At 46.7% G+C, this 12,750-nt stretch overlaps 4 protein-coding genes across 4 annotated transcripts in view; 3 read left to right on the top strand and 1 right to left on the bottom strand.

The window, feature by feature from the left end:
• Window positions 1–23, top strand: part of Pmar_PMAR021745 (malate dehydrogenase, putative) — a gene marked incomplete at both ends in the record, with an annotated part of 399 nt that extends 376 nt beyond the window's left edge. Inside the window, one exon of the mRNA XM_002777233.1 lies at window positions 1–23. This exon is cut by the window's left edge and continues 4 nt beyond it. Coding sequence (XP_002777279.1) covers window positions 1–23 — 23 coding nt within the window.
• A 233-nt stretch (window positions 24–256) lies between these two features.
• Window positions 257–1,086, top strand: Pmar_PMAR021744 (malate dehydrogenase, putative; the record flags this gene model as incomplete). Its single annotated transcript, XM_002777232.1, has 4 exons — window positions 257–302; window positions 350–479; window positions 870–959; window positions 1,005–1,086. The coding sequence occupies 4 exons, from the start codon at window positions 257–259 to the stop codon at window positions 1,084–1,086; spliced, it is 348 nt and encodes a 115-aa protein (XP_002777278.1).
• Window positions 1,087–3,362: 2,276 nt separating this feature from the next.
• Window positions 3,363–4,893, top strand: Pmar_PMAR021743 (hypothetical protein). The gene is made up of 8 exons (XM_002777231.1): window positions 3,363–3,469; window positions 3,519–3,594; window positions 3,803–3,894; window positions 3,941–4,004; window positions 4,054–4,162; window positions 4,205–4,317; window positions 4,366–4,531; window positions 4,585–4,893. The coding sequence occupies exons 1-7, from the start codon at window positions 3,390–3,392 to the stop codon at window positions 4,522–4,524; spliced, it is 693 nt and encodes a 230-aa protein (XP_002777277.1). The 5' UTR covers window positions 3,363–3,389; the 3' UTR covers window positions 4,525–4,531; window positions 4,585–4,893.
• Window positions 4,894–5,553: 660 nt separating this feature from the next.
• Window positions 5,554–7,988, bottom strand: Pmar_PMAR021742 (conserved hypothetical protein). Its single transcript, XM_002777230.1, has 13 exons — window positions 7,962–7,988; window positions 7,822–7,914; window positions 7,687–7,774; window positions 7,527–7,627; window positions 7,430–7,480; window positions 7,237–7,384; window positions 7,109–7,187; window positions 6,953–7,063; window positions 6,144–6,259; window positions 6,029–6,088; window positions 5,865–5,983; window positions 5,702–5,824; window positions 5,554–5,654 (listed from the first exon to the last, which is right to left on the bottom strand). The coding sequence occupies exons 1-13, from the start codon at window positions 7,972–7,974 to the stop codon at window positions 5,581–5,583; spliced, it is 1,176 nt and encodes a 391-aa protein (XP_002777276.1). The 5' UTR covers window positions 7,975–7,988; the 3' UTR covers window positions 5,554–5,580.
• Between the last annotated feature and the right edge of the window lie 4,762 nt (window positions 7,989–12,750).

The raw sequence follows: 12,750 nt of genomic DNA, 5'->3' as shown, positions 1-12,750 counted from the left end.
TTATACTTAGTTTTAGCAATTAGTTTGTTTTCGAATGGACGTTGGAAAATCTGCAATTCCCTGGAGTGATGGTAGTGGGATCAGTATTATGGACGCGGTGTGAGCTGAACGAGAATGGAGACTATAGACAAGAGACAATTGTTGTATTGAGAGGATCGCACATGACCTCGTATAAAGATGGCCTTTCGAAGCGAATGACGTACTATGTCAGATTAAGGATTTGGTTCCTCACCCCGACTGGGTCACAAATGAGTTTATGATTCGCGTCCAGCAGAGGGGGAAGGAGATCATCGAGGCTGCGGGTGAGTTGTCCGTATTAGATGTACCGTTCGTTATGTGATGGTCTCAGGGAAATCATCGGCTCCGTCAGCGGCGATGTCGTGTATTGACCAGATGCGAGATTGGGCATTGGGGTCGGACAACAAGTGGGTGTCTATGGCCGTCATTGGCAAGAACAAGGAGAGTTATGGCATAGACTCGTAAGTCTCTAATCTCTGTGGTTATAACACCGTTTATCTCCTTCACGCTGTTATTCTCCTGAAGTCCGGACAAATGTAGGCTACATTTGTAGCGCTTCATGTTAGTAACCTCTCGATTAGCGTCGTTTATGAAGTGATCAATATACCGTACATTGATCACTTCAGATTTCAGACACATACAGTACATTATGTACGGCTTCTCCCCAAAAATATTGTTCCACATATCTCCTGTTAAATACTAGGAAATATGCTGGCGGTTTTTTTGACTCGCCATCACTGAAAACCCTGATTGTTCTCGTCTGTTCGACACAGCTTGCAATAACTGTAAACTTTTGTATTCATTCCGGAGCACCCTGTAGTTGGTCTCTTTGATATAACTATCTGCTGTAGGTATGGTGTTGATACGGATCTCTGTTTCTCGTTCCCTGTCATCACTGATGGCCACAGCTGGACCAAGGTTGGAGGCCTGGAAATGACTGAGTACTATCACACCGTCTTGGGATTCTCTCGGCACAGCTGCTGTAGGTTTGGATATTCGATGCTGCAGCGTAATGTACAAGAGTTGAAGGCCGAACGCGATATGGTCCGCAATCTAATGGGGTGGTAGAAGCCACTGTAGGAAGATATGGTTATTCCTCGACGGCCGCCGTTGAGGATTTACTGCTACTCTATATTCTCTCTCTTATCTGATGAAAGTTCTACTATGTGATTATTACAGCTATCCACCTACCAACGTAACGTGTATATCGTCACAGGGAATGTGATGATGACGTTTGTGACCGTTTTGTGCTATGTGAGGGAGTCAATCGTAGGGCTACTGGTGCAGCACTGCGTGGATGATGCGGGGTGGTTGAATGCGATGATTCCGACGGCATCGATTGAGGTTCAAGCGGGTATGAACAGTTGAGATGTGCTGTGGCAGGCGATTGGTTTCATTCCTAACCCTCTTCGTCGATGTCACTAAACGCGCTATAGCAGTTGTTTATGGCAAATGCAAACCGTCAGACACTGCGCTGAAGGTTTACTGTCTCGGTTCGCCTGGGATCTTCGGATCATGCTGGCTGGCCAGTTTGGCTCTGGTACCCTCGATGGCTACATACTTCCTGGTGATGAGGAGTATTGTGCCAGTGGGAGAGCCCCATCGTAGATGTTTGGCCTATTGGAGCTCTCTAGCCCACAACAGTGCGTATTAATACCTTAGTACGCCGCGTAACCAGGGAGGGAGGTGGGGCATCTGCCCCCCTTTGTAAGCGAGCGACCTCCTTAGCTTCTCCGGTTGGCCATGCGGTATGCATGGGGGTAAAGAAGGGGTATGTTTTCGCGGATCACGACCCAAGTCTTGCGGTTCTTGCCGAGGAACTTCCTCGGAGGAAGTTTGTGCGTGCAACGCTGCACGCATGCGCGACTACTTTACTTTGAGCCTCGTTGTACGTGGGCAATCACACATCACACAATAGCCTCATATAGTGTTCGCTCACTTCCGATGCGGAATACACTGCTTCAGGGCGCTTATCGGCTGGTTAGGTTCCAGTCTGTGGTTTTCCTTGTCCAAGCCGCTTGGACCAAGCGTTAAATGCCGATTACTGGCTTTCTTGCTAAATACCCCAGATCGAGCAGCTCGGGGTCTGCTGTGCCGAATGCCACGAGGATACCCAACGACACCAGATCCTCTCCCGATTCTGTGAGGACCGATGAGGATGATACTGAAAAGGCTGAACCAAACACCGGTGCTGAGTCAGCACTGCTGACGCTCTACCACCCGCTTCCGAGTCGTCGACGTACGAAGAGGGATCGGTCAGGGCATCGGGCCTCTCACTACTGAAGAAAGATGGCCTTACACAGCCCAAAGGTCCGTTCTCGAAAAGAAACGGGCGGGCCTTCGTGGGGGCCTGGTATGATAAGTATCCCTGGATTGAATACTCGGTAGCAACGGATCGTGCCTACTGTTACCCTTGTCGCATTTTCCGCCCGGTGCCTTCGAGAACATGGCGTGTCGAATCGACACTGTCGATGGCTTTGCCAACTAAAAAAACGTCAAATCTACAAAAGTCTCATCCATCAGCGACTAATTGTCACTGACTATGATTGATACCTTTTCGAGTTGCTCAATATCTATGAATATCGATGTCGAGTTGATGACATCAACTTATCCTGGAAGATGACTTCTCGAGAGTCTCTATCAAGAAATTGCGCGCCGCGTTGATAGACTATCGTTGATGATGCTCAACCTTCACGTTTCGAGCCTGGTCGATTTCGTTGCACTGAAGAATCACCAGATGCATTATGGGAACGCTTTCATCCCGGTATTGCAATTCAGTTATATCCGGAGTATTCTGCTAGCGATCGCCTACTTCACGTCATCACCCTCAAGAGTCGTCGCCGATGCTGATTTTTGATGACTTCTGTCCCTTTTTTGTGTCGCGTTGTGTTCTGTTCTGTACATCAACCTGATTGTCAGGGAGGGTCATTCGTTAAGTGGGTACGATCAGTATCCTCGCAATCTCGTGGAGAGTATCAATTAATGTAAGACTGGATAACAAGGATGACCGACTCATTTACTGATAGCTTGAGTAATGCTTATCGATATGATTATCCATGACTTTGGTAAGCTACCAACCGTGCATCTCCCCGGGTAAAATCGGACGGTCTCGTTCGAACAACTTCACCTTCAACTACACCTAGCCCCAACACAAGAGCTTCACACTGTCTATTCAGCCTCCGTGCGGGTAGAGCAGTCTGCTGAATGTCATGCTGGCATTGCCATCGCAGTTGTGAATCGTATTGCGTTATCGCTCTCGTCGTCGTAACAAACCCGTTGAAGTGAATCCCCTGGCACTGGTGTTGTATTGAAGGCCCCTTTGCTTCCTCCGACCTGTCTCGATCAGTTGTATTCTGCCAATAGTCATTACTATGGGATGCACTTCCTCTAAGAATGCATCGTCTCCAACGGTCCTGCCCAGCACTGCTGGACCGAGAGCTATGCGATCAATGTAATATAGGGCGATTCTAAGACGCGACATGGTATCGAGCTGGTATCAGATCGCCCGAGAGTCGGTCCGCTATCGAAGTTATGGGGTGGTCTTCGAACCCTAGATGGATCGCTTCGAAGAAAATGGTAGTAGTGGGGAAACACGATATCACGGTAGCTTCCTATGGCAAGCGTTTGCGAAGGTCAATAGTGAGACTTGTATTACGCAGTAGATATTGTATGTTACTATGGTTCATCGTTATATCATTCTGATTATCGTTTGTCGCGAGACTTGATACCAACTCTAACGGAAATACCGTTGATTGGCTTGGGGTAGCTCTGTGGCGATTGTCAGGATTTGACGGCGAACATAGCGAACTTAGGAGCAGATGGGGACTCTGGTGCCGTACTGGACTCTAAGAAGAAGCCTATCATGCTCATGCTCAAGTAGGAACTTCGGTAGACGATATATTGGCGATGATGATGCTCACAGGTTCGGAGAAAACGCTCAGATATTAGACTGTTCGACTGGGCTGCTTTTGCTGTCGACAATTCATGTAATAATAGTAAATAGGAGACGTTGGGCGAGGTATGGTATGTGCTCAGCGAAGGGATGACAATGTAGTACTGACGACTCCTGAGAATGAGGAGTTGGCCAACATAGTGCAGCATAGGAGCGTTCTTGGCAAGACGCGCGCTGAATGTTCCATCACAGGTAGTGTGGGGAGATTTATGATGAAGTGATGGAAGGTTTCAGGTCTGATTTTCGTTGCGGATTCTAATAGTAGTATAGTAATCTCCCACCCGAGCCGGGGAGAGGTAGCGAGAGTACAATGGGATAAGAACAACTATGACGGTCATCACTTCACGGTACTAGTCGTAATGTGTTCAACTGTGGCTATGATGTGAACGGCTCAGATCGATACTGGTGTGGATATGCTCACCATCGTTGGATGCATTCTGGGAGGCGTCCTCCAGTTTGACAGTTGGGGCTCTAAAGGGACGCTTAGTTTCCGACGGAAGAGCCCGTCTCCTCCACTACGCAACGCCGCTTCTGCATCATCATCATCAGCATGATGACCTGGTACTCGGCAAAGGCGAGGGGGATTGTCCACACTATTATGGATTCCTTCTTAGTTACATATAATTCGCAAGTACAGCATCGCTCGAGCGCATCCCAGAGAAAGTTGTTTCGATGTTGGATGCAATTTTGTCGATACGCATTCTTTTCGAGTACCACACCTCGGCTTCATCCTAGCACCACTCGCCATTCGTTAACATGTTTGCTACGTTCCGGTTTTTCAGAGGTCTACTATGCACTATTATACTGTACACTTTATGGAATTTTAGTTCTTCTGTGGAGTTTTGATCGCGCCTTTTACTCTCATGCTGGCTCGGACTACCAGTGTGATATAAGTAGTAAAAGGAGACTCTGAGATACCGCTCTCTGCACTCATTCACTATCTATCATAATAAAGTATTGTGTTGATGAGTTGATCACCCATGGTGTATGATCATCAGAGTTACGCTGCTCATGTTACAACACAATCTTCTATTGTTGTGGTATCCAGTCATTCATTGGCATTGTATTGCACAATCTTACTGTAGATCACTGTACGCTACCGATACCAATAGCGATCACACATGCATGTGAGTTGTGCTGTAAAGACAATTACCGTCGGAGATGATGATTAGTGACGAAAGGGCGGAGCTCACTGAGTCCATGGATTCAACCAATGAGTTTTACATAGGTCCCCGGTTCGATCCCCGGGTAGGGTATTTCTCCATCATTAAAGTCTTGCTGTAGATCACTGTACGCTGCCTATACCAATAGCGGTCACACATGTATGCGGATTGTGCTACAAAGACAATTACTGTCGGAGATGATGATCTACTCGACACCTTCGAGATCTGTATTGAATGTATCTGTTCATTTATCTGCTTTTCGATAGCTTTCACTGTCGTTGTGTTGTGGGAGAAACTAAGTGAGTGCTCCTGGTGAGTACTAGTAAACACAAGACGGATGTGAATCGTGTCTAACCATCGAGGAGTTAATAATAATATTGCAATCAGCATACAGTCGACCTGTTAACGTGTTTTGCCCTCAAAGGGTATGAGAAGAGGAAGAGAAACTCAGCCAATGTTTTGCCACTGCCATAACGACAAACTTCCATCGGCACATCCCGTTATGAATAGGTTGGTATTAACTACCAAAGAAAAATGCAACGTGCCGGGATCGAACCCACGACCTCACCAAGAGACTTCACGATACGGACATCCGCGTTTCTCCTCTGCATAGCCGTTTGCCACCACAGTATCGGCTTCAATGTCGGCAGACTATATGCCCGTATGCTACCATTCATTTGCCCGACCAACACTACAAAAGATTCTCATTGAGCCACAAGCCCACGACCTACGTGCGGGTTGACCATTAATGATGACTCCATCGAGACAGGAATTACAACAGGGCTTCCGGAGCTTCTCACCGTTGTTGACGTAGTGCAGAGCACAGTCCATACTGGCGGTCTCGTTGCCACTGAGGAGAAGAAAATGTCGCGTGCCACGAAATTATTACTGCTACTTCGGGTCGAACACAAACAACTTGCCGTCCAAGGTTATGGCAACAACATGATTCTCATATCTAAGGAGGGACCTCTTATGAGTGATGCCAGGAGCAAGCAAAGTTACGGTAATACATTAGCATATTCATAACGGGACTTTGGGTATCTATCCGACCCTGTATGGTGAGGTCTACTATACTGATACCAGTAATACCGCATACACCACCGATCCACATCGTCTGCTCTGCTATCTGAAAGTTATCATAATACAATGTTCGTAGAGCGAGGAAGACTACCACCATTGCTACTACTACTACTACTACTACTACTACTACTACTACTACTACTACTACTACTACTACTACTAATACCATTGCTACTACTACTACTACTACTACTACTACTACTACTACTACTACTAATACCATTGCTACTACTACTACTACTACTACCATTGCTACTGCTACTACCATTGCTACTACTATTACTACTACTATTACTACTACTACTACTACTACTACTACTACTACTACTACTACTACTACTACTACTACTACTACTACTACTACTACTACTACTACTACTACTACTAATACCATTGCTACTATTACTACTACTACTACTACTACTACTACTACTACTACTACTACTACTACTACTACTACTACTACTACTACTACTACTACTACTACTACTACTACTACCATTGCTACTGCTACTACCATTGCTACTACTATTACTACTACTACTACTACTACTACTACTACTACTACTACTACTACCATTGCTACTGCTACTACCATTGCTACTACTACCATTTTTGCTACTACTACCATTGCTACTACTATCATTGCTACTACTACCATTGCTACTACTACCATTTTTGCTACTACTACCATTGCTACTACTACCATTGCTACTACTATCATTGCTACTGTTATTACCGTCATGCACTTGACTGGATAGCCAATCTCAATGGTATGAGTATTCTGATAAGTCCCGTCCTTGGGCGTCCACAGCCGTACCGTACCATCCCACGATGAAGTTACCAGTATCTATCGACACTAGTAACCCCAATCCCTATTAACATCAGTCACTACCCCTTGCAGGACCCCAAGACTATGCACGGCCTTAGCATGACCAAGCAGGTCGAACTGTGCACCCGTGGTCTTGTCGAAACTGCGTTGAAGACGCTTTTGTGGTAAACTCATTGTAGTAGTAGCCTTACACTCTAACTCGACCATCTTCAAGTCCGCAGAACATAACACCTCCGTTGGTGATGTTGCCGGCCTCGTTTCGGGTGGGTTCGAAGTAAACCGACATCACTGGTTGCCCATCCGTGTCAACGATGAGATCGGGAGTTAATTCAATGTGACCTGGGGGGGGAAATAATTACCGCTGCGCCACGAAATTATTCTTACCAGCAGGCGTTGGTACTGCCTTCCATGTGCGTAGTTTACCATCGGAGCCACCTGAGGACCTAATGTGTATCTTACCAGCGGCAACCTTGGATACTACCAGTGAAAAGAGTGTCATCAATGAGTATAACGGCATTTATGCATTTCCCATCGGAATGGGCATCAACGACTTCATGTAATCTCTTCACATAGTGAACGAACCTAAAGATATTTTTCCTGCCCTGCATGGTGTCCACGGATTAGGTCCAACCAAGTCGTACCTGCAGTCGCTTCCCCGAGGGCAATCTCCCGTCATGAAAGCTCGACACGCCATAGTAGTAGCGTCCTCATCACAGAGTGGTGGCGGCCCTGAGATGGTATCTTAGGTTCCCCCGTGGAAGATACGAATCTAGTACGGTCTTCCTTAACGGGACCACGACTGCCCTTTCCTCTAAAGGGGCCTCTAGGAGGCCCTCGTCCTCTGCCATGGCCACTGCCTCGTTGAGAAGCTGAGTTGAGATCGATTGTTGTCCGTTGCTAATGGTTTTGTCATTACATCGATGCTTCATGCTGCCTCCGTGAGATCCTCCCATGGATTTGTCAATACCAACTTTCTATCAACAATTGCCGCGAGAGTGGGAGATCACTGAACGTGTTGCAATATCGATTAGACGGGCGAGCGCGTAGACACTGAGCACGTACGTCACAAACATGGTTTAATTATGGTGATGGCATTGTTGTGGGGTGATATACAACATCCGAGGAAGAACGACAAAATCCAAGGAAGAGTTCATGTAAAATGGGTGAAACTTCATCGTTACGCTCCGCCGAAATCAAGTGTCGTGACCCTCACAGCGCGTTAACTGCAGTCGTTGCCTTAGACCTCATTTAGAGGAACCGCGTGGTATGGAGATTAGGAAGTGCGCACAGGGAAGATTTTCGAGGAGAATATCTTTAGCCTTCCTTGGCATGTTTGCGAGAGTTGGTGGGAAAGCACGAGGCTTTAGTTGGTTTTGTAGTTGAAGAATTTTCCGAGTAAGCATTGGTGTTTGATGAATTTAATAGAAGTACATATCTTGTCGTCTCGGACGGACATAATCCGTATCTTACAATGTGTGGTGATGAGAATCCTTCATAGTGCGCACAGGGTGGGGGTTATGACTCATCGAGCAGGCTGTAGGTTGTAAAGGTGAGCAGAGGAGTATCTTGAGGTTGAGCGCATATGATACGGATGAGGTTGGGTCGGCCGCAGTGATCGATATCGTCGTAGGGGAGGGATCCACATCTTGGGAGTTGTGTGTAGGGTAGTGGGGACCTGGGGGGGACGATGAGGGGGATCGGGAGGATATTGAGATTCTTTTAGTCGACATCTTCATGCAGCTACTGGCTGGTCGGGCATGCGTGCTGATTGGGGAAGGAACGGGCAGGAGAATTCCCATGATGATGTTCTTTCACCCAGCGGCAGACTATAAGCTATTGAGTGTTAACTACGTCTAGTTTTCAACTTTTGAGTGGAAACAAATTATACACATTTAACATGGTAGATTGTACGAGCCATGGGTAAAACGTTTATCAACTCTATCCAGTCCACAGAAAATGAACTTACGTCTAGTGTCCTCGCCATTTCTCACTGTAAAGATCTCGGAAGAGTCATACCGTTGCAGTGTAGTAGGACATGGCACGTAATAATAAATTAAGATTATACTTTGCAGCATCCACACTCTTGTGGAGTTGTGTTCTCATTCATCATGGCCGCCAAGGGGTACTCTCCCCCATGCTTAGCTTCCTCTCATACTGCTGTATGTTACCACCTGAGTTCGGTATAGGCATTTTTATATTCCTCGTTTGCCTTTAGTATGATGAAATCTCCACCCGCCTTCCATCGCATGCTGATAGCATTCCAGCGGCTGGCCATATCATCACCATCGACTCGAGCGGAGATGGACGCAGTTCGATCCTTGAAGGCGTTTTGTGTTACATCTGAGGCGTTTCGGAACTCCCTGCCGATTGTGGTAGAGGCTTTTGATATTTTATCGAGGGCTCGTCGGGTGGACTCAGAATTGGCCGGAATAGTGTCGCGATGGATCGTCGAAAATCACGATCCTAGATTTGTTAAAATGTGGTTAAGTCAGATGGTAGTAGTGGCGTACGCGGGCGTAGGTGTGCGCGAGGAAAAGATACTTTCTTGGACGGCGAGGTTAGGTGTGGAAAGATACGGATTAGGTCAGCTCACGGCCGATGGGATATGCGCGTTAGCAGCAGCGTTTGCGAAATTGCACTTTTATAATTATGAAGTGTTTGAAAGAATTATGGATGTGATCGTGGAGCGGTATGAGAATTTAAGTGGAAAACAATACGCTGTGTTGTTACATTCGTTGGCCTCTGTGAGGTATAGAAAAGGAGAGAGGAATCCCTTACCCGGGTTGAAGGATTTGGGCGAGGTCACGGTACGGGAATCCTCATCGATCATCTGGGCGAGCGCTACTCTCGAATGGGAGTATGATGTGAGAATCTTGGAGCGTGCGATGGATTGCTGCGAGCAGAGTGACTTGAGCGTGAGTTCGGAAGATGTGAATAATATGATAACGGCGCTGGCTTATGGTGGCGGAGTTTCTGATGAAAAAATGGTATTTCGGGTAGTACGGTGTTCGCTGGGAGAAGGACGGTATAGACCTACAGCAGCGTATAGTCGGCAATTGGCTACGTTGGTTGCGGAATATCCTCGAGTTTTGAATCTATTAGAGATATGTGAGCTTGCCCGAATGAAAGATACGTTTGAGGTCCATCAGGGTGCCAAGGGTGAGATCAATGCTAGTGTGATGGAGGATGCAGTGGTAAAGTGTTTGAGGAAAATAGCGCACGGCGAAGGTTTTGGGTTGAAAGATACGAAAGAGGTTGGGTGGTATAGTGTGGATATTATAATCGAGGGCGCTTGTTGTTGTAGTTTCTGTGGTAATTAGCATGATATCGATTTGTGCTATTTAATCGACTGTAAACGACAAGGCTTGTGGGACGGCATGCTACTCAGTGGGGGTCCTGGTTAGTAGCTGTATGTCGTGTTCATGCTAGGGTCGTCGTCGGTGTCACCATAACGGTGACACATCGCTCCATGGTGACATCGCGTGTTGGGAGGATGTTGTCGCCTCTGTACTCACTCTGGACCTACTTTGAATCTTTGATTGGGGGCAGGGAATGTATCATGACCTCTCGTGGAATTGTCACCAATAGAATTCTTCGCTGTGCGCTATGAAAGATGCTTATCATTGACGGTCAGGAGGTTTTTTAACATGCCGGAATCCCTTCCTTGTCCTGTGTGCTGGTTTCCCTTTGATAAGAAAGATCGATTGCCGACGGTGGGGATCGAACCGGGGACCTTTGGCATGGAAGCCGCCTTGGTCAGGCCCTGGGAATGTGCGGCCATACCTACTGCCGAGAATGTGTGATCAAGTTTGTGGAGTCTGGTTGCGTCTCCAGAGTTGGCTCATGGGATCCCATCAGCGGCCCAGCATCGTGCCCAGTTTGCCGGATATGGTCCGACCCGATGTGCATCAAGTAGGTTGGCTGTTGGGCTTAGACTCTCTAGTATACCATCAAGCCTGGGAGGTAGAGACATTCACAAATCGCTAGAAGTGCACGAAAACGTGATAAAATTACGCACGATGTAGGTCTAGGAATGCAAAGCGAAGAATAGAAGTGGGGTGTTGAGAAGCGAGTGGGAGTCTATAGACTGATAGGAATATATTGGTCACTTTATCATTACTACTTATACTGTGACACGTGCAATTTTTTGGTTTTTGTTTCTGGTGAAGAATTTGATGTTAGCAGTTGAACGAGTGGGGTTGGTGATGCATGTAACGCCGATGATGGCGGATGTGTAGGAAAACTATCGGAAATTTTTTTTCCATGGAATTGATGACTGGTTGGGTATTCATCCTCAAGGCATCGGAATGTTGTTGTTTGTGGAACCTCACGCTTCTGGAGAGACATCTGTGACTGTACATGGCGTTGAGGAAATGCAAGATTGTTTAAGATGAGCAAGAATCAATGGAGGAGTGAGTAAGAGTGTGTTAGGCCGAATCATGCGCTCATTGACCTCCTCTTTCCGGAGGCCCCGAGACCCCGGAAGAACGTGGGGGAAGCTCAGATTCACGTGGATGCTCATCAGCAAGCTCGTCGAGAGCGGGAGCGGGATGAGGGTAGGGGCGGGGTTACGGAATAGAAGTGGGTGTAAATTATACCAGAGAATTGTGAAAGTTATGGTATTACTGTGTGAAATGATACTCCAACTAGTATGAAGTAATTTTGCAATGCTGGGATATATGGTCGCTTTCCTCATCTGGGCTAGAGTCCCTTCACTGACCATAGAGGCAGATTCACGAAATTGATAAGAAGTGTGAAGAAATCGTTAAGAACATTTCCTCGCAATTTCCATATTGTCACCAAACACATTTGCATATTTTTCACACTGTGGTATTGGAAGAGTAAAGCGAGTGATGGTGTCGGAGGAATCAAGATGATGATACAATGTATGGTTGATTCCCAGCTATCGGTTGGGAGCTGCAGTTAGTTTTTTTCTGGGTTTCTTGCTCCGGAGCTTTGTTGAGGATCCTGAATTCAGAAGAGTGTAGGAAAATATGCATATGGTCAACTATGTGTGGCCGACGAAATGAAATTTTTGAGGAAATTTCGGGAAATTCTCATTGGTTTTTGTACATTTCTTTTCCACTTCGTATATGAACTCCTATAGTACGTGAGGAATCTCCTGAGCTCAGTTGAGGAAAGCGAACATATATTTCCGCAACTCCCGCCAGATTTGTATAATACTTTCCAAGAACTGCTCGGCAATCATATTCGTAGTGGAATTACTGTACCTGTTAGCATTGTGAAGTAGTAGGGATAGGAAACGGCCGAAAATTCCCATGCTGCGTAGTTTTGTTATAGCTTGACGATTATGCAGTGTGGTGTCCTTAGTCCAGTCGGTGCCAGCAGGAGGATGGGAGATGTATACTCGGCAAGAACCGCAGCCAATGGGCTTAGAGGAGGGTCCTTTTGGGAGGTGTAGGAACACATAGTCCGTTTGCAGTGGCTCGAGAGGTTTGGCAAGTCTATGGCTTGCATGTATGTGTATGAATGGTTCTAACTTTCATTGGCTTGTCGAATATATTTCTGTGAAAGTCGGATGAAATTGTATAATCGTCGGCCTTGGGGCGGTGCTGGTTGGGAGTTCAATCGTGCCTCAGGTACCTTCCCTACACAGCGAAATCCACGGCCTCGTCAAGATGGAGGGTGAGTGGTCTCACATGCCTGGGCCTTCCTTTTCACTTCAGGGCGTCAGCTGAGCTGCA

The sequence above is a fragment of the Perkinsus marinus genome (assembly GCF_000006405.1).
Source record: "Perkinsus marinus ATCC 50983 genomic scaffold scf_1104296952158, whole genome shotgun sequence".
Classification (NCBI taxonomy): domain Eukaryota; phylum Perkinsozoa; order Perkinsida; family Perkinsidae; genus Perkinsus; species Perkinsus marinus.
The sequence above is the reverse complement of the archived record's forward strand: the minus strand, read 5'-3'. Positions and strand labels throughout refer to the sequence as shown.